Here is an 18,851-nt window from a genome sequence, read left to right as displayed (position 1 = left end):
CCAGCTCCTCAACTGCTGGGCATTCTGCTTGCTTCCAGTTTTTCCCAATGAATCCATGCAATATTTCCCCAGGGAAATATTCCAGTGGGCTTTCTGGGCCAGCCTGCCAGGGCCTGTGGGTGAGGTTCCTCTGGGTAGCTCTGCCTGAGAAGGGGGATCGCTAGGTCATGGTGTGGGTACATTTTGGTTTTAACTGAAACTGCCAAGTTGCCCTCCTGCAGTCCAGTCAGATCCGGGGGTTCCAATGTACAGCTGGCAGGCCTGCTGGCCTGAGCCTGTTTCAGATCGGTGAGGGGATGGGGACACAGTGGCTGCTGTTTAGTAAGCGTCTGCTCTGTCCTGAGCCCCTGGGATGCGCCTACAGACATCATCCTGGTCCACAAGCAGCAGCATGGTTCTCCCCATTTTACAGTAAAGGAAACTGAAGCTCCGGAGGTTGTCACTCACTGAGGTCACACAACTAGGGACATGCAGGATTTGAACCCAGGACTATCTGACTGCAGAGCCCATGCTCCTGCCCCCCAGGCTCTCCTGCATCTGTGTTATTCTGCCCAGCACTGAGTGTGAGGCCTAGCACACACTTCAGGTGGGGCACATTGCTCCAGCCAGCCCTTGCAGTGGGGGCCATGCTCACTGCTCTGTTTGCACACCTACTTGGTGGGGGTGGAGGGCAGCCTGCTTGCTTCTGGACCCCCAGATCCCAGTGAAAGTGTGGCTCTGGGCCCAGCCACGAGAGGTATTTCCTGAGGCCACCTGGCACCTACCCAACTCTGGGAACAGGCCTGGAGCTGCACAGCCTCCCAGGCAGTTTGGCAGTGTCCCCAGCAGCTACTTTCCCATCCCCTAGGCTTTGCCCAGCGCCACAGAGTACCCAGCATCAGTCCTTAAGGGGCTCCCCAGAGCCAGGAGCTCCACAAGGCAGCAGGGATTAATAGTCCTGTTTTACAGAGAGGGGAACTATGGCTCGATGAAGAAACTCGTGGAGGCTACACACTGCGAGACTCAAACTCCAGGCTCCCAATTCCAGGCACATATTCTTCCCACCACCCTCCCCTGCCTCTGGCTGATGAACTACTCACTCCCCCATTGCACTCAGGACACTGGGACTCGGTGAGCAAGGCTTGACCTCGGAGCTGCAGGAGGATGGTGAGAGGCTATGAATTCAAACACCAACTGTATTTTTGTTCTAAGCCCACCCTGGACAGGCCCGGGGGTTCTTGGGGCCTATGTGTGTTGCAGCAGAGGTAGGGGACAAGGGGTCCCCAGGCACCTCCTCTGGGCTCATACAGCCCCAGTGTCCCACAGCACAGCTCTGCCATGTTGTCTGTCTCCTCCACCTGACTGTGAGCCCAAGGGGACAAAGCCCCACTTCTGGTTTTCACTGCTGTAAGCAGAGCAGGGATTCAACAAGTATTTCCTGAGAGGATGGAGCGTGGAGAGGGGAGGGGAGCATTTGGTCTCTCTGGGGAGAGTTTGGACCCCCATCCCTGCAGTCCCCTCCCTTGGCCAGCACCAGCCCTACCTCACCTGGCACCTCTCCAGCTGTAGAAACTTGTACCTCAGCCAAGAAAAATGAGCTTGCTGCAAGTCTGCTGCTTGGCTGCCAGGGCCAGCCAATCCAGCGCTGGGGTGCCTCACCCACCTCCAGTGACAAAGGGCCAGGGCTGGACCAGAAGGGCTGGCGGGTGGGCTCTGCCTCGAGGCCTGAGCCCCAGAGAGCTGGCAGGATTAGTGGTAGGGAGAGAGGCGGAGAGGCAGAAATGGGAGGCGGAGAGTGGGAGACATGGCAGGGGTGGGAGGGAGAGCTGCATGTGCTAGGGGGACACCGCCCCACCTTCATCTCTTGCAGCCAGTATCCTCACTGCACAACGGGCTCTCAACCTCCACCCAGCCACTCAGCATCTTCTCACCCTTTTCTCCTACCCTGCTGCCCTCCCCTTCCCCGGAGGTAGGCAGGGCTCCTGAGAAATAGGGTCTAGAACTCAGACACAGACTCCTCTGTGGCAAAGACAGCAATAAATAGTAATGAGATGTGGAGTTATATGAGTATCGTCTTGCCTTGTCCCCATTTTACAGATGAGGAAACCGAGGCTTAAAATGATGAAGTGACATGCCCACATCTTTTGGCTACTCTGCAATTTGAATCCAGGTCTGCCCAAAGCCTGAGCCATATTTCCTTCCTCTTCTTTAACCTCCTCCCCAGCCTGGGCCAGCCTCCAGGCCTTTGCTCACACCTTCAGCCAGGGCTTCCACCTCTCTGCACTTCCAGACTGGCCCCACACTCTCCTGAGACAGACCCACTGCAGCTGGTCCCACCTCCTCCTATCACCCGACAGAGACATCCGGGGCTCTCTCAGCCACCCAGAAAATTCTTCTGTTTTAGGCCCAGGGCCCTAGAGCCAGAGGAAACCCATAAATACAAACACATTTGCATGAAAGCCCCAGAGTCTGCATCTGCAGCTAACAGCTCCATTAGCTTCCAGGACAGAGCTGCCAGAAGTGGGAGTAGTGGCCACCAGCTTCCAGGGACAAACGCGTCCCAACAGCCAGGTCAGGACCATGTGGTGTTTATTTAGACACACAAATAAAAGAACCTGGTGGTTCAAACAGCTTGTGCTCCTTTTTTTTTTGCCATATATATATATGTATGTATGTTATATATATATATGTATGTTATATATATATGTTATATGTATGTATATAACATATACATATGTTATATGTTTATATGTTTTTTAAAAGATCAACACATCACTAGTCCCCCATCTGTTCTTTCTCTACTGAGCAATATATACAGCCTATTATATATATATGTGTGCATATATATATATATTTTTTCAATAGATAACTACCTTCAAGTAATGAAACACAGGATTTACAATTTCCCTCTGAGGGCAGAGGAAAGGCAAATTCACACACAGTTCACAGAGGAAGTACCATAAGAGCCCAGCCAGACAGGAGCCGAGGCCCCTCCTCGGGGTGACAAGAGGGCAGCGGCAGAAATCATGACAATCACACTGTTGCTCATTGTGGGCGGCTGGCAGGTGCCGATGAAGAGGGGGCCCCAGCCTGCTCTGCCCAGGCTGCGTGGGCGGGCAGTGCTGGCTGACCCAGGCTCCCTGGCTGGGGTGGGTTGGGGGGCACGTCTGGGAACCTCACTTTTCCAGCAGCCTCTCGAATTTGGGGTTCACAAAGGAGAAGCCAGCGAACGCTGCTTGGTCCATGGAGTCAATGAGGTTCTTGTCACTGTAGGAGAGGCGCGCCTTCTCGTTCAGGAACTCCTGGTCGAAGTTGCTGTAGTCTCCAGGGGACTTCTGCAGGCAGAGGGAGGGGAGGCTGAGCGGGACCCAAGGGGCGGCCTTCTGAAGGTTCCCAAGTTTCCTGGGACTGCCTCCCAAACACCGTGGAATCCCCGTCAGGCTAGGCCAGGCAGAGCTGTCCTTATTAAGAACAGAAGAGGGAGTCTCTCCCAACAGCCTGAGAGGATCCCCAGCTGGAAGGCAGATGCTGTTTCCCCAAGGGGATGAGGGAAGGCAGCAGAGGGCTCTGGGCCTGGATGAGGAAAGGTGGGCATCGTCCTGAGCAGGCTTCTGGCAAACTATAGCCCACGGGCCAAACCCTGCCCACCGCCTGTAGCAGGTCTCACAAGCTAAGAATGGGTTTTACATTTTTAAATGTTTAGGAAAAAAATCAAAAGGACAATAATATTTCACAACATGTGAAAATTAAATGAAATTCAAATTTCAGTGTACACAAATAAAGTTTTATTAGTACATAAACACCCACTCATCAACATATTGTCTGTCTACGGCTGCTTTGAGACTGTCTGGCCTGCAAAGCCTAAAACATTTACTATCAGGCTGTTCACAGGAAAAGTTTGCCAACTCTCTGCTTCTGAGGATACAATGAAATAGTAATAGAGAGAGATCTCAAGCTGGTGGCCTTTAGACCCAATTGAGCTGGCAGGTACAATCATTTTGACCAGCACTGGATTTTAACGGAATTTAAGCCAACTTTTTTTTTTTGCCGAGGAAGACTCACCCAGAGCTAACATCTGCTGCCAATCTTCCTCTTTCTGTATGTGAGCCGCCACCACAGCATGGCCACTGACAGATGAGTGGTGTAGGTCCGTGCCCGGGAACCGAACCCGGGCCACCGAAGCGGAGCATGCCAAACTTGACCACTAGGCCACTGGGGCAGGCCCAAGCCAATTATTTTAAAATTGGGCAATTTGACATAAAAATCCAGATATCTGGCTTCTTTTGAAAACTGGCAGAGCAGAGGAACCTTGGGCCTATTTCCCAGCATGTCCACTCTTGGCACTGAAGCTCCCTTGGGCAGCTTGCCACAGGCCCCACCACTTCCCACTGACAGGGACTGCTGATCAGCACACCTGCCTTGTGTTTCTTAGTGCAGAGAAATAAATCTATCCTTCTTTCTATCAAAAACAAAAAACTGAAAGCAGGCTGTGTGATGTTCCTACAGCAGGCCTGGCCTGTTAGTGACGTGCCCAGCCCAGGAGGCATCCGAGTTTGAGATCCCTGGAGTAGGGGAAGTGCTCTGCAGCCTCAAAGCACAAATGTGGGGCACGTTACACATGCTGCCCAGTGGGAACAGCATGTCTGGATGGAGGAGGGGAAGCAAAGGAGAGAAGGGGAGAGGGAGGGAAGAACTGTGATCAGAGACGGGCCACAGAGCCCAACTTCTGAGGTGTTTGGGGTGCTCTGAATTCTGGCCCCAACCTGCCTCTGCTCTCCTGCTGGCTCCTTGGTGGCCTTTGTAGATTGTGGGCCTGTGTGCAAACCATCCCTCTTCTACCTGGAATGACTCCCAGCTGCTGTCTGCCTGGCCCAGTCTTCCCAGCCCTCCCACATCCCACTTCTCAGACCCACCCCATTCTCTGCATCCTGGGCTCCTGCTGACAGCCCCTCCCAATGACAACTGATCATGTGTGGCCTTGTGACATCTCTCGTACTGTTGTCTTATATCATAAATGATCATCAGTGTGCAAGGGTCTTATCTCTCCGTGGAGCTGGGGCTCCTCCAGCTCTAGGACTCGGCCTCCCACTTTCCTGTGCAGCCCAGCATGGTGCTCTGCATTTCCAGTATTTATTGGAAAATGGATTGGATGGATGGAGGGAGGGAGAGAAGCCTTAACTCTGATTCCCAAAGCATAGTCCCCTGCATATAGTGGGCATTAAAGAATGTATGTTAAAGGATGGCTGGATGCACAGTTCCCAATGTTTGTTGAATGACTGAGTGAGGAGAGAGAGGGTGAGAATATAAGGGTGGGGTTGTGACAGAACCTGCCAGGGAGGTCAGGGAAGCAGGTTTCCTGGACAAAGGGAGAGGAGGAAAGCATGTAAACGATGCAGGAGAGAGGCAGGGCAAAGGAGGAGACACCCACCCAGAAGGCAGTGGGGGCAAGGTTAAGGGGGGGGCCCCTACCAGAGTGGGTCACGTACCACTTTGGGCTTGAAGGGCGGCTCCACCGCACGTTTCTCCAGCAGAGTCCAGTTGATGGTCTTGAAGAAGGAGTGGCCTTTGATGTTCCCTGTCACTCCCAGCCTCTTGGTTGGGTCTCTTTCAAGCAGCTGCAACCCAGCAGGGACCCTGGTTAGCACCCGAGGGCTGTGGGCGACCGGAGCCTCAGCAAATCCCAAGCAGGCCCCGGGGGGACCCAGGCAGGCCTGGCCCGGCCCAGCAGCACAGGCCAGGGCCTCTGGGGCTGAGGGGAGCCTCTCTGGCCTGCTGTGTTCCCAGGGCCCCCTGGGATAGCCGGGACCCTCGAGCAGAAGCAGGGGCTTCTCTGCAGGGGCTGTTCACTGAGTGTCTGCTCTCTGCCTGGCACAAACATGAACATCATGCATTTACGCTCTCTTCCCAACTCTGTGAGGGAGGTTCCCTCGTAACCTCCACTTGGCAGATAAGGAGACAGACTCAGAGTCTAGCCTCAGGTCTGCCTGCCTCCTGACCCCAAGCTCGTCATCACCTGCCAGGATGAGTCAATGCAGGCACTCAAACAGGAGCTCCAGGTAACGTGGGGACAGAGCAACCCCCTCAGTGTGTTAGGACGGAGCATCATGAGCCTGCCACTCCAGAGACAGGAGGCTCCCGGTATTCCCGTGACCCCATGTCCGCCAGCCCCTGCCCCAGCCACCCTAGCCCAGGGCCTCCCACCTTCTCCAGGATGTCCTTGGACTCCTTGGTGATCCAGCGGGGATAATGCGGTGTGTCCACACGGATAGACTCGAAGAGTTCATCCTCATCGTCACCGTGGAAAGGGGACTGACCAATGAGCATCTCGTAGACAAGGACTCCGAAGGACCACCAGTCCACGGAGAACGAGTACTTCAGGCCCTGCAGGATCTGGGGCAGGAGAGGAAGAGCGGGAGCTGAGAGGGGACCCCTGAGCACGAGCCCTGGCCAGGCCTCCTCACCCCCCTGCCTTTGGCTCTGACACTGCTGTCCTTGGGAAGCCTTCTCGGCCCCACCCTGTTGAGACAAGGTGTCTGACTGGGCTGGTGGCCAGGAGGGTGCCCGCTCACCTCAGGGGCGATATAGTCAGGGGTGCCGCAGAAGGTGCTGGCCTGTTTCTCCCCAAATATGTTCTCCTTGCACATCCCGAAGTCGGCAATCTTGATGTGGCCGTCCTGGTCCAGCATCACATTATCCAGCTTGAGGTCCCTGAGGGGAGGGGATAGGAAAGGGAGTGGGCAGAGGCCAATTCCCCCCTCTTCCCAGTCTCCATGTCCCCATTTTCAGCCCTGTAAGCCTAGGACTCTCCCCAAGGGGACCAGGGAATGAGGAAGAGAACAGGAAGCAGAGGGGAAAGAGATGCCAAAACAGGTGCTTCCTGCAAGCCACCTACTGTGCGCTGCATGCTGGACACATCATCCCATTTCCCGAAGCCCAAAACGAGGCTCAGAGAGGGGATGTCACTCGCCCAGGGTTACCTAGCTGGTCAGCAGCAGGAGTGGCTCCCGGCTCAAGTTTGTCTGTCTCCACAAGGGCAGGGACCATGTCCATCTTTACACAGTTAGTTGTTTGAGTAGATGGTACATGGCACATGGTAACAAGTACTAAAAAGGGGCAAACAGCATATAGTCTATCTTCCACTAACCTCGATCACCAGGCCCTCCCTAGAAGATTCTAGGCATGGACAAGCACATTACACTGTGGATCTCACCCCCACATTTTAAAACCTGAACCTAATATTCAATACACGCTGTCCCACCGATTGGTTTTCCACTTGACAACATATCTTGGCATCGTCCCCCATCAGTACACAGAGCACAGCCTCAGCCTTTTTGATGGGTGCATAGTAATCCACTGTAGGATGGGAATGTCATTTATTGGGCGAGAATTTATAGAACCAGTCCCTATTGGTAGAAGCTTAGATTGCTCAGATGGGGCTTCAGAGCGAGACTGATGGCTCCAAGGAAGGGAGACACTGTCCTAGTCAGTGCCACACTCCCGCCAATAGCGCCGAGTATGGGCAGTGAGTTCCCAGTCCCTGGAGCTGTGCCAGCCTCAGATGAGGGGCCATAGGGAATTCTAATAATGGAGTAGGAGTTTAGGCAGATACTCAACTAAGGACTGACTCCAAGTGGAGATGGGGCCATAGCTGGGCTGACCAGGTCCCACTCAGAGCACTTCAGAGGATATAATGGGGTTAGAGCTTCCCATCAGAAAACCCCCAAACCCCAACTCCCACACCTGTAAATGATCCCCTTGTTGTGTAGAAACTGCAGTCCACAGATTATCTCAGCTGCATAAAACCTGGATGAGAGAGAGACAAAGTGTCCGGGATTTCCGAGACCAGCCCCTGCTTCTCCCTGGGCCCTCATCTCCAGCCCCAGGGGCAGGAAATGCTGCAAATAACTCCACGGACAACCTGGGCCTGATCAAGCACATCTTGTTCAGGCAAGTGGGGGCTGGCAGCCAAGGCAGAAGAGAAAATTATGAAGGAAAGCTCCAAATAAGCTAATCCTCTGTCATAAGAGTGTATGTATTTAGGGCCGGCCCCGTGGCTTAGTGGTTAAGTGCGCGCACTCCGCTGCTGGCGGCCCGGGTTCGGATCCCGGGCGCGCACCAACGCACCGCTTCTCCAGCCATGCTGAGGCCGCGTTCCACATACAGCAACTAGAAGGATGTGCAGCTATGACATACAACTATCTACTCGGGCTTTGGCGGGGGTGGGAATAAATATACAAAATCCTTAAAAAAAAAAAAAGAGTGTATGTATTTATATAGATATACATGTGTCTACACACACACAGAGTCTGGGGGGTGCATGATAGTCTGGGGGCCACACCCCAGAGTCCTGTGTTGTGTAGGATCTGTGAGGCTGCCCTGGCCAAGGCCCAAGGAGGTGACAGGACCCTGTGTGCCTGTGCTAGGCTCCCAGCTCACCCACCGCCCATGGCTTCCCACATGGTGGGGATGGCCTGGCTACCCCAAATCTCTCCAACCCCAGCTCTAGCCCAGGCTGGCTTCTTCAGGGAGAGGGAAGCAGGGATGGAGGACAGACTGGCAAAAGGCTCTTCCCCCAACAAGGCCCTCACGTACGTGGCACGGTAGAGTTCGAAGCGGCCTTTGTCTTGGATGTGGTACATCAGGTCCCCCCCGTTGAGGAACTCCATCACAAAGAACAGGTGGTCCTGGGGTGGGGATGGTGGTAAGCATAGGCATAGGAACCAGCAGGAGGCTCCCTCGCTGAGGGCCACCAGGGGCAAGCCCCAACAGGAAGCAGGGGACAACTCTGCCCTGGGGTACGTGAGGGGAGGAGGATGGCCCTGCCCTGGGAAGTCTGAGGAGGGAGACACAGCCTTGCCTTAAGTGGTCTGAGGAGGAAGAGAAGGCCCTGCCTGAGTGGGAAACATGGCCTGCCCTGGGGGCCTGAGGGGGGCTGTGGCCCCGGGGGCAATGACAGTGGGAGGGCCGGGCACCTTGGTCTGGAAGGTGCAGAAGAGGTGGGTGAGAAAGGGATTCTCCCAGGCGAGCGCCAGCACCCGCTTCTCCACCATGGTACACTCCACGTCATCATCGATCAGAACCACGTCCTTCTTGAGAGCCTTGATGGCGAAGAACTCCTTTTTGCCCTTCAGCTCTGCAAGCAGCACCTGACGGGTGGGCAGCAATGCTGAGCAAGAAAGGGCCCGCCAAAGACCAGGGCACCACAGCCCCACCCAACCAGGAAGAAGCCAGGTCGGGTGGGAAGCAGGTGCCCCTGGGCTCCTGGGCCCGGGTCCCTTGGGCTGCCCCCGAGCCACACGGCCTCTCACCTTCCCGAAGCTGCCTTTGCCCAGGACCTTGTGGAAGATGAAGTTCTCAATGTGGCACCTGTTGCTGCCCTCCCAGATCTTGCCATAGGTACTGCTGTCTGCTCAAGATATGGCACTTCAGTCTCAGGTCTCTGCCTGCTGAGTCCCCTCCTCTGAGGCCCAGGGGTGGGCTGGGGTGAGGGGCCTCAGAGAGGAAGGGCTCCCTCCCCACGGGTGGTGCCTCCTCTCGGATCTCACTCAACAATGGAGGGAGGCCAGGCCCCATCCTGAGGCCTAGTGGGGAGTGGGGGCTTTCCTGGGGGAAATGGGCCCAAGCTTCACCTGGGGCATCATCTCCAGAGACTCCTGGCTTCTTCTCAAAATTCTGGTAGATCCCAACATACTCTGAAGGCCCGGACTCCGACCTCCGGGTGGGTCTCTGAAGGGGGTGGTGGATGTTGGGGGTTAGGATGGTCGGTTATACCACAGTCAGAACTTCCAGCCCAAAGGGAGGACCCCAACCATCCATAACTCCACCCTCAATACCAATGGGGAACAGCAGGGGCAGAGCCCAGGACCTCCAGGTGGTGTGCCCACATATGCGCACATGCACACACACCCACACCCACACACACACTTCCAGGGCACAGGGACGCCTCAGGGGTCTGAAAGGCACTGATTACAAGCAAAAACTTTATAAATTGGATACCACCTTCCCAACCACTTAATCAAGAGACTTTTATCTGTGTTATTTTCATTTGTAATTGATTCTAGAATTTTACCTTAAAGTTTGGTGGCATCCCTCGAGCCCTACCCACATCCAACACACACATACACAAAACATACACAAAAAGGCTTATAGTTCAAAGTGCTCCAATATAGCAGGCCCCCAGGTTCACCCTCAAGTACAGAACTGCTTGAATAACTAATTTCTCGTGAGAATAAGCCCACCACCCTCTGTGCCTAATTCTTGAACTGGATCTTCCAGGAGTGGGGTCTTGGGTATAAAAGGCCCCACTGTGGTTCCCCGGGAATAGGTGTGAGCTCTGACTGTCCCCAACCCCACCACCCTCTCCCAGAGTTCCCATGGCACCCGTCCACCTGGCTGACTTGGTTCAACGCCTCAGCCAAGAGCTTCTGGTTGATGCCACAGAGGTTGGCCACCTTCCTCTGGCACTTGTGGTGCACGTTCATGCCACAGTCTGGGGGAAGGAGAAGCAGGCTCATCAGGGCCCCTGCCCAGGCAGGGCCAGACAGGCAGCCAGCAGGCTCCGGGAGAACTGTCCCCATGCCCCAGGCCTAGCCAAGGCAGGGAGGAGTGGAGGAGAGAGCAGAGGAAGGAGAGCCTTGGTGGGCTCTGCTGGGTTTCTTCTTTTTAGAAAACTGTACCTGAAGCCATCATAAGCACTTCAAATCTTTCATTACTTATTTTTTATTTAAAGAAGAAAAAGAAAAAGCAGAAGATATGAGACCTAACTCTAAACGCTTCAGAGAATGTCTGGGACAACCTGGACAAGTCACTTTTCCTCAAGGGACCTCTTGTGTCTCATCTAATCAGTGAAGCCTGGAGTAGGGAGGGGGCGGGGAGGAGCGTTTGCTGAGTGACTGTTAGTGTGCGGCAGGTCTTGGCTGAGCACCTTCTGCCCTCATGTCCCTCAGTGACTCTCTGGGTCCTGCTCTAGCCTTACCCTCATTTTACACTTGAGCACACTGAGCTCAGAGGGGTGGGGTCACCTGTCTGGTGATCACACAGCAGGTAAATAGTAAAGACAGTGGGGCCCGTGGGGAGGGGCCACCAAGGCCTCACCCACATGAAATCCCCAAGAGAGGGGGCAAAGTCAGCTGGAGTTGACAAGGTCCGGTGGGTAGGCTCCAGCTGGGAGCACCCTCCCACCCCCTCCCCAGCCCCCAGAGCTGGGTGATACACACCTTCACACTTTAATCCCTGCTTCACCAGCCCCCAGAGCAGGCTGCCACAGTGGTCACAGAAGGTGGGGCTCATGTAGTTGTAAACCTTGAACCGGTGTGGCATGTCGATGTTGAAACGTTCTTTCTGGAACTGGAGTGGGGGGGGTCATAGGTTGAGGGTCACACGCCAGCTCTAGCCCCTTCCTCATCCCCTAGCTCCCCCCCAACCCCACGCCTGGCAGGATGCCCAAGAGGGACCCACTGGGGACTAGGAAATCTGGAGGTCCAAGTAAGGACCGAGAAATATGGGGAAGAAGGGTGAGCCCCACAGGGAAGGGGTGGGGAGAGCCCAAACCCCTCCCACCTGGCCAAGCCCCCCAGAGCCCCACCCTGGGCCCAGCCTCACTATGGTGTCCCGGCTGTTAGCCGCGGTGCCGGTGCACCGGCCAATGATCTTGTCGATGCATTTCTTGTGGATGGCAGCATTGCATTCTTGAGGAGGCGCAGGCCCAGGAGGCAGATGGGAAGGCACCAGGAGGGGTAGAGTCTGAGCCGGCGACCGCTGGCCCAGTCCAGCCCTCTATACAAAGCCACCGTTCTGCCTGACTGCCCACACCCTCACCCCACAGAGGCCTCAGGCTCAGAGCTTGATTCTTCTCTCCTCCCGCCAGCCCTCGCAAGAGGGGCCTGAGAAGGATGGGCAGGGCGGACAGCCTGATTAGGGAAGGCTCAAGGAGTCCTAGGGGGCAGGATGGGGGTGGAAGTGAGGGGCGTGGGGTGCAGTGAGAGAACTCGAGGCAGGAGAGCCCCCCTCCCTCTTCTATACCCCAGGACAGCAAACAGCTCCTAAGCTCTCTCTCACACGTGCACACGCAGACACACGCACCCCAACAAAGACACGTGGACATACATACACAGCACGTGTAATGACAAGGCTTCTTATACAGAATGCTACCATGTGCCAGTCACACCCAAAATACAGCTTTACGTAGCTTATCCCATCTGATCTTCACAATGGCTCTATTATCCCTATTTTATAGATGAGGAAACTGAGGCAGAGAAGCTAAATAAGGCCCCACAGCTAGGAAGTAGTAGAGCTGGGATTCACCGGGCAGTCTGGCTCCAGAGCCTGTGCTCACAAGCACCGGCCCATGCCGCCTCGTGCACGCACCATGTGGAGACAGGCGTGCTCACACGTGTGTGCCCAGATACACACGTATCTAACAAGCACACATGCAGCTGGGGGTGTGCTGGTAAAGGTCCCGTAGCCTTTCTGGGGGAAAAGAACCCTGACGTGTAAGCAGTGGCTGATTTGTGTAAATACTTTACTGGGGCCTACTGCAGGCTACCAGTGTGATGTCATGGAACACAGAGATGGGAAGAGATACACACAATTGGCTTCTGTGAGCCAGAGCAAGCTGGCTCCGGCACTCACTGGACGAAGCTACTGTATATACATGCACTCCGACGTGGCAAATCTCATGTGCACACACTCAGGCACACAGAGCCCCTCGTCCACATACACAGTCCCAACAAAGGGACACAGGCTTTCCTGTGAACGCACGCAGGCACTGGCAGGCACACGTGTACACACACGTGTGCATACAAACCGGGCTGTGGAGACACTTACGCCTGCATTTGTAGCCTTGCTTGTTGAGACCCCTGAAAGGCAAATCCCGTTAGGGTGAGTGCGGGGAAGCGCTGGGTGGGAGGGCCTCCCTACCCCCACCTCACCCCCAGTGGGCACAGCCAGCCCTCACCAAACAAACTCTTTGCACACAGAACAGAAGGTGGGCTGCCCAAAGAAGGTGGCGATAAACTCATGGTTCTTGATGTAGTGGATTTTGGCCTGTTTGATGGCTCCGCGGCGGTTCATCGTTGGGAACTTGGCCTCGTCTTCACCCCGAAGAGACTGCTTGCAATCTGGGGGCCATGGAGTGATGAAATCAGCCCCAGCCCCTGAGGGTGGGTGACCCTGGACAGACTGCCGATGAGGGCTGCTTCCCCAAACCTCTGTCCTGGCTCTGGCCTCTGAACCTACATCCCAAGCCCAGGCAGGGAGGGTCTTACCTATGTCTTCCAGAAAATACTGCACAGACATCAACACCTTGGCCTGGGGTTGCAAGTCCAGCTGCAGGGGTAAGGATGAGGGGGTCAATGAGGGCGGGCCTGGGCCAAGCCAGACTCAGAACCCGCCCCCATGGCTGGTCCCCAAGGCCAAGAGAGCCCTGGCAGCCTAGCCGGACACCTGTCTGCCCAGTGTGGGCAGGGCCCCACGCCTGAGCCCCGCCCCCACCTCCCATCCCCCACCCAGGGGTATTATTACATTTGGGGAAGTGAAAGGATCCAGCCCACACCCAGCCTGGCCACATGGCCCGGGAACAGAGTGGGAAGGGAAACTCCCCACCCCTACCCCGGCTGCTCCCTCAACAAGGGTCTTAGAATGGAGGCACCCTGTGCCCATGTGCACATGCAGGGACACAGACACACACATACTGACACACCCATGCTGGTTCTCTCTCTGTCTGTGTCCGGAGCTCCAAGGTCTGGTCTCCTTACACAGACTGGCTGGTTCTGAGGGCAGGACCCTCACGTCCCCCAGGCCCCAGGCCTGGTGACTGACATTGTCCCTTGGGGTAGTGGACAGAGAGCACAGCAAGTGTCTCTGCCTAACTGGCCGAGGGGCAGGGCAGCCCTGGGTCAACTGCTCTCTCAGCCCAGCCCCTCCACCCCTCACTGCAGGCTGACCACAGTCCTCAAGGTCACAGGGTCTTTTCCAGTGGGGACATCTTGGCCGCAGGAGTCACCCCAGGGGGCAGGGGATGCTCTGCCAGAGCTGGCATCCTGTGGCATTGAAGGACACACAGCCACATGCATTTGCAGAGTCCTGGTTTCAGCAGGTGAGTGGCGGGCCATCAGCTTTCCCCTTCTCCCACCTCCTTGCTGTTGAAGATCATAACTGTTGTCCCCTCTGCCTGCCTGAGCCTGGAATATCTGCGAAGATTCCAAACAGAACTAGGAACAATGGGTGCCTCTGAGAAGGGGGCCTGGCTGGGTGTTGGGGCTGGGACACACCCTAACACACAGTTTGAAATGTTTTACTACGTGCATATCCTGCCTTTACAAAATTAAAATGAAAAAAAGGAGGGGCAGTATGAGGACGGCTCTCTTCAGCACCCACTATGTCCCCAGTTCCAATAAGCCCTTAAATCCAGTCACTCATTTCATTTGAACAACTGACCCCAAGGTAGGGTCTTTTAGTAGCTTCTCCTTTCACAGATTTTGAAACAGAGGCTCAGAGAGGCTGGGGAGTTGATAAATCGCAGAGCCGGGGTTCGAATCCAGGCTGTGTGGCTGCAGAGCTGCACCAGTGCCAGAGCAGGGCCCAGAGCCCTGCAGCCACGCTCACTCAGCGCGCCCACACATGTGCGCACACACGACCACAGCTCGCCGCCACTCACCCAGAACTCGGCCTTGCCGTTGTTCTTCTTGCAGCGCTCGGCCAGCACTGACACACCCACGGTCACCTCAGACACTGGCTCCTCGGCGGCCCGCATCAGCACGATCTGGATGACGCGGCCCTCGTAGATGTGGGCATCGAATGTCGACTTCCACTCAGGGTACATGGTGGGCTTCTTCTGCACCAGCGTCTTCCCACGCTCTGCAACGGGGCCAGGCAGGCAAGGATGGGCTAGGGCCCCTCTGTGCCTCCCACAGCCTTCAGCCCAGATAGAATCTGCCCGGCTCTCTGTCCCCGAGGGCCCGTCATGGCTTCCCAGTGTCCTTGGACCGAGTCCCCACTGGTCAGCCTTCACGACTGTGCTCTGCTCACCTCACCAGCCCCATCTCACTCACAACACAGAACTGCCAGCAGCTCCTCTAGGGCGGTTTGCTAGGTCCCACCTCCAGGCCTTTGCTCCTGCTGTTCCCTCTTCCTGTGACTCTTCCTCCAGCCCTACTTAGATGTCACCTTCCCTTATGCACTCACTCATTGAACACATGCTGAGAGCTCCCACAAGCCCACCATGGGACTAGAGGTGAGGAACACTGCAGAGACAAAAGTTACACCCAGTGGCTGACCCCTAGAGCCCCACTCCCGGGTGGAGACATGAACCAGTTCATCCCTCAAGTGAACGTTAAATCACAGCTGTGATGAGACTGAAGAGGGCAAGGCTGGTGGTTCTAGACCTGCTCATGGTCTGTGGCCCACACCAGCCAAAGGGTCGGGGAAGGCTTCCTGGAGGAAGGGACAGCTCAGCTGAGACCTAAGAGAGCTAGGGGTTCACCAGGTGAGGGCAGAAGCAAGAAGAAATGGCATGAACAACAACAAACAAACACATAGAGACAGAGATTGGACTGGTGGTTACCAGAGAGGAAGAGGGGAGGGAGGAGGGCGAAAGGGATAATTAGGCACACGTGTGTGGTGATGGATTGTAATTAGTATTTGGGTGGTGAACATCAGAAGATGATGTAATCCATGCAGAAATAGAAATATAATGATGTACACCTGAAATTTATACAATGTTATAAACCAATGTTACCACAATAAAAAAACAAACGAAAAAGCATACACACACACACACAAAAAAAGAAGAAATGGCATGAGATGTTTGTCTCTTCCAGGAAGACCTCCCTGACCCCAGCCTGGGATGCTGCCTTCTCTGGGCTTCCCTATCACAGGACTCACTGTATGGCTCCCTCACCTGACTGTGAGCCCCCAGAGGGCAGGGCCAGGTCAGCCCTGGAGCATGGCAGTGTCCTCAGTGCCCAGCGCGGGGCCTGGTACAGATGGACACGTGGGAATTGTTGGGTGAAACAACCAATGGGGGAAGAGCCAGAAGCCCCCAACCCCAGAGTGGGCTCCCTGTAGCCAGTGCTGGAGGCCCTATAGGCACTCGGTGGCCTCTGCTGTCCTGCATCCACAGTTGGGCTGGGCAGGGAGACGAGGACAAGGAAGAGAAGGATCCTTCGGAGGTTCTAGGGGAACAAGGCGCAGCCCCTCCAGTACCTCCGGCTGGGCCTGATTCCCAGCCCCACTGGCTGCCGCCACCTCTCCAAGGTCCAACCTCCAGCCCTACCTGTGCTGAGCGCCTCCTTCATCTTCACGGCACAGAAGGGCTGGCTTGCATCGTCTGCGGCCTGCAGGGAGCCCAGCTCATAGGAGTTGAAGGCGATGCGCAGGAACGGCGCCATGTTGGGGCCTGCAGTGGGGCTGTGTAGACAGAAGGGGTGAGGCCTGGCAGCACAGCAGGACCAGCAGGGACAGCCATGGGAGGTGCTCCGGTACCCGCTCCCCTCCAGGGCTCTCACAGCCTTGAGTTTGGCCCACATGGTGTTTAAAGATTTTTTATTTATTCAGTTTTTTCCCCCCAAAGCCCCAGTAGATAGCTGTATGTCATAGGTTCACATCCTTCTAGTTGCCGTACGCGGGACTCGGCCTCACGTTGGACGGAGAAGTGGTGCCTCCGGGCGCTCCCGGGATCCGAACCCGGGCCGCCAGCATCAGAGCGCGCGCACTCAACCGCCAAGCCACGGAGCCAGCCCTACCACATGGTGTTTAAAATGCCCTAGTTCTAGTTGCCAATGTTAAAATTGAGAAGCTTTATGTACGTCTGATTTGTGACATCTCTAGTAAGATTGGAGAATGTGACATCAGGCCCACTGGGCAATAGCTGGCTCGCCCTGGGATGGCTGCCCCCTTTGTTGGGCACCCCTGCCATGTACTCTAGGCCAGGGCCCCTCTCTTCACTCCTCTCTAAAACCCACCTGGGCCCTGGAGGCATTTGAGTCTGCAACCCTGAGTCATTCACCTGGGGAGTCACTCAATGCCTCCTTCAACACCCAATGGCTGCGCACCACTATGCGCAGGTACCTAGTGTGTGCTGGGCTCCAGCTCCTCAGTGCCGGCCGAGATGGGCAGACAGCACCCTCTTCCCTGCACCCTGCACCCCTTCTTGGTTTTCAAAGTTTGTTTTTTGCTCATAACTACCCAGGCAGACAAGTGGAGCCAAGATGACCACCCCCACTTTTCAGATGGGGAAACTGAAACCCTGAGACTGAGCCAGAACCTAAACCTGGGATTCCACTAATTAAGCCCCCACTTCATTCAGGCACCAGGGCCATGAAAGACCCCGCCCACATCACTGTGCTGACCCTTCTGAACCCGAGCCCCTTGAGGCCAGGTGCTCCTCGCCTACGTGGAAGGTTGCCTGCACCTTCAAACTTATTTTTTTCCAAATATAAAGCTATTTTAATGTTGAATGTAATGCTGAATGTGCTTTTTAAAGCACACAGGTCGGCCCCACACTTCCCCATTCCTTGCTGTTCCTCAAATCGAGGGTCACTACAGGAAATGACCCTGAGGGTCTTCTCGGGTTGCCATTCATGGAGGACACTCACATGTGCAAGCCCACATATGCACACTCATACACCTACACGGACACTGGCTCCGGGTCTAGGCCCCACACCTGAGGATGCTCCATAACATGGTTGAAGAAACACTCAGTGATATGCATGCACATACATATGTACTCACTCCATCCTGAACATAAGCCGACATAGAGGCAGACTCAGACGCACCCCTACCCACACACTCGTACGTGCGCACAGGCAACAGCCACCCTGCTCCTGGGACAACTGCCCCCAGCTCCTCCACAAGGCAGGCCCAGCAGCAGCCAGGTCTGCCAGGAGCTCCTAGCCCAGATGAGCTCACAGGAAACACTGACCTCAGCCTGCGGCCCAACCCAGTGGTCTGGCCAGTCCTCAGGCCAGCAGCCAGAGTAGAGGGGAAGGACCAGGCAGGGCAGACCCTACCATGTCCCCTGCCTGGGCCTGGCTCCTACTCAGAGGGAGGAGAGTGGGTATGCGAACTGATGTCTGAGTCCAAGCCCCAAAGCCTTCAGCCTGAGACCAGCCAGGCCAGCCGCCATGACCTCTCGGTGGGCAGGGAGGGAGAGCCAGCTGTGGGCTGCTGCTGGCTCCTCCCTGGGCTGGAGCATGCATGAGTGTGCAAGTTGGTGTGTGTGAGGGTGCATGTGGGTGTGACTGACCAGCTGTGGAAATGTGTGTGCCTGTGAGGACGTGTGAGTGGGTGGCACGTGGTGTGCACTCAGTTAATGTTGAAGTGAAGAGCGAACTGCCGTAGGCCTGGCTGGGAGCGTATGTAGGAGGCTGGGTGAGTGTCCCAAACCCCCAGGCAAAGAGGACATCATGCCCTTCCTGCCACCCTGCCTGGCCTGGGGATACAGAATGATCGGCAGGGCCCCTGCACAGCACACACTTGCCACATGTCTGCGTCCACATTCCCAGGACCTGACCCCAGCTGATGTGGCTCAGCCTCGTGCTTCCCCACTGGATAACCGTGAGACCCAGGGAGGGCAATGACAATTTCTGAGTGTCTCAGAGGATGAAGGTTGGGCAGGCAGGTGGGCAGGGACAAAGGAGGAGTAGTTGTGCTGCAGGGGCTAGGCTCCCGGGGGAGAGGGGTCAGGGCAGCCCCGGGTGGCAAAACGATAGTCAGGCTGCCTGGGTGCAAGACCCTGACACCAACTCTGCCTTGGCTGTAGGACTCTGTGCAGATCCCTTGGCCTCTCTGAGTCTCAGTCACCCTCATCTTCCAGAGGAGAAATGGTCCCTTGGTGCAGGGTTGTGACGATGATGAGAACTTGTTTGGGCCAA

General features: G+C 55.7%; 1 protein-coding gene across 2 annotated transcripts in view; it reads right to left on the bottom strand.

The window, feature by feature from the left end:
- Positions 1–2,810: 2,810 nt before the first annotated feature.
- Positions 2,811–18,851, bottom strand: part of PRKCD (protein kinase C delta) — a 30,980-nt gene continuing 14,939 nt past the window's right edge. Inside the window, exons 2-18 of one of the 2 annotated variants that reach the window (XM_087431179.1) lie at positions 16,253–16,386; positions 14,636–14,835; positions 13,245–13,305; positions 12,935–13,097; positions 12,805–12,836; positions 11,581–11,666; positions 11,196–11,325; positions 10,368–10,468; positions 9,609–9,705; positions 9,288–9,385; positions 8,952–9,125; positions 8,572–8,663; positions 7,720–7,782; positions 6,549–6,687; positions 6,181–6,369; positions 5,466–5,594; positions 2,811–3,314 (exon numbers count right to left, since the gene is read on the bottom strand). In XM_087431179.1, the coding sequence (XP_087287305.1) occupies positions 3,156–3,314; positions 5,466–5,594; positions 6,181–6,369; positions 6,549–6,687; positions 7,720–7,782; positions 8,572–8,663; positions 8,952–9,125; positions 9,288–9,385; positions 9,609–9,705; positions 10,368–10,468; positions 11,196–11,325; positions 11,581–11,666; positions 12,805–12,836; positions 12,935–13,097; positions 13,245–13,305; positions 14,636–14,835; positions 16,253–16,367 (2,028 nt within the window). In that variant the 5' untranslated portion in view covers positions 16,368–16,386 and the 3' untranslated portion in view covers positions 2,811–3,155. The remainder of the gene's footprint in view (positions 3,315–5,465; positions 5,595–6,180; positions 6,370–6,548; positions 6,688–7,719; positions 7,783–8,571; positions 8,664–8,951; positions 9,126–9,287; positions 9,386–9,608; positions 9,706–10,367; positions 10,469–11,195; positions 11,326–11,580; positions 11,667–12,804; positions 12,837–12,934; positions 13,098–13,244; positions 13,306–14,635; positions 14,836–16,252; positions 16,387–18,851) is intronic. The other variant, XM_087431178.1, reaches the window with a different exon arrangement.

Source organism: Ceratotherium simum, chromosome 5 (genome assembly GCF_057802395.1).
Source record: "Ceratotherium simum simum isolate JZ-2026a chromosome 5, ASM5780239v1, whole genome shotgun sequence".
Taxonomy (NCBI): Eukaryota; Metazoa; Chordata; class Mammalia; order Perissodactyla; family Rhinocerotidae; genus Ceratotherium; species Ceratotherium simum.
Note: the sequence above shows the minus strand (reverse complement) of the source record. Positions and strands in the feature narration are given on the sequence as shown.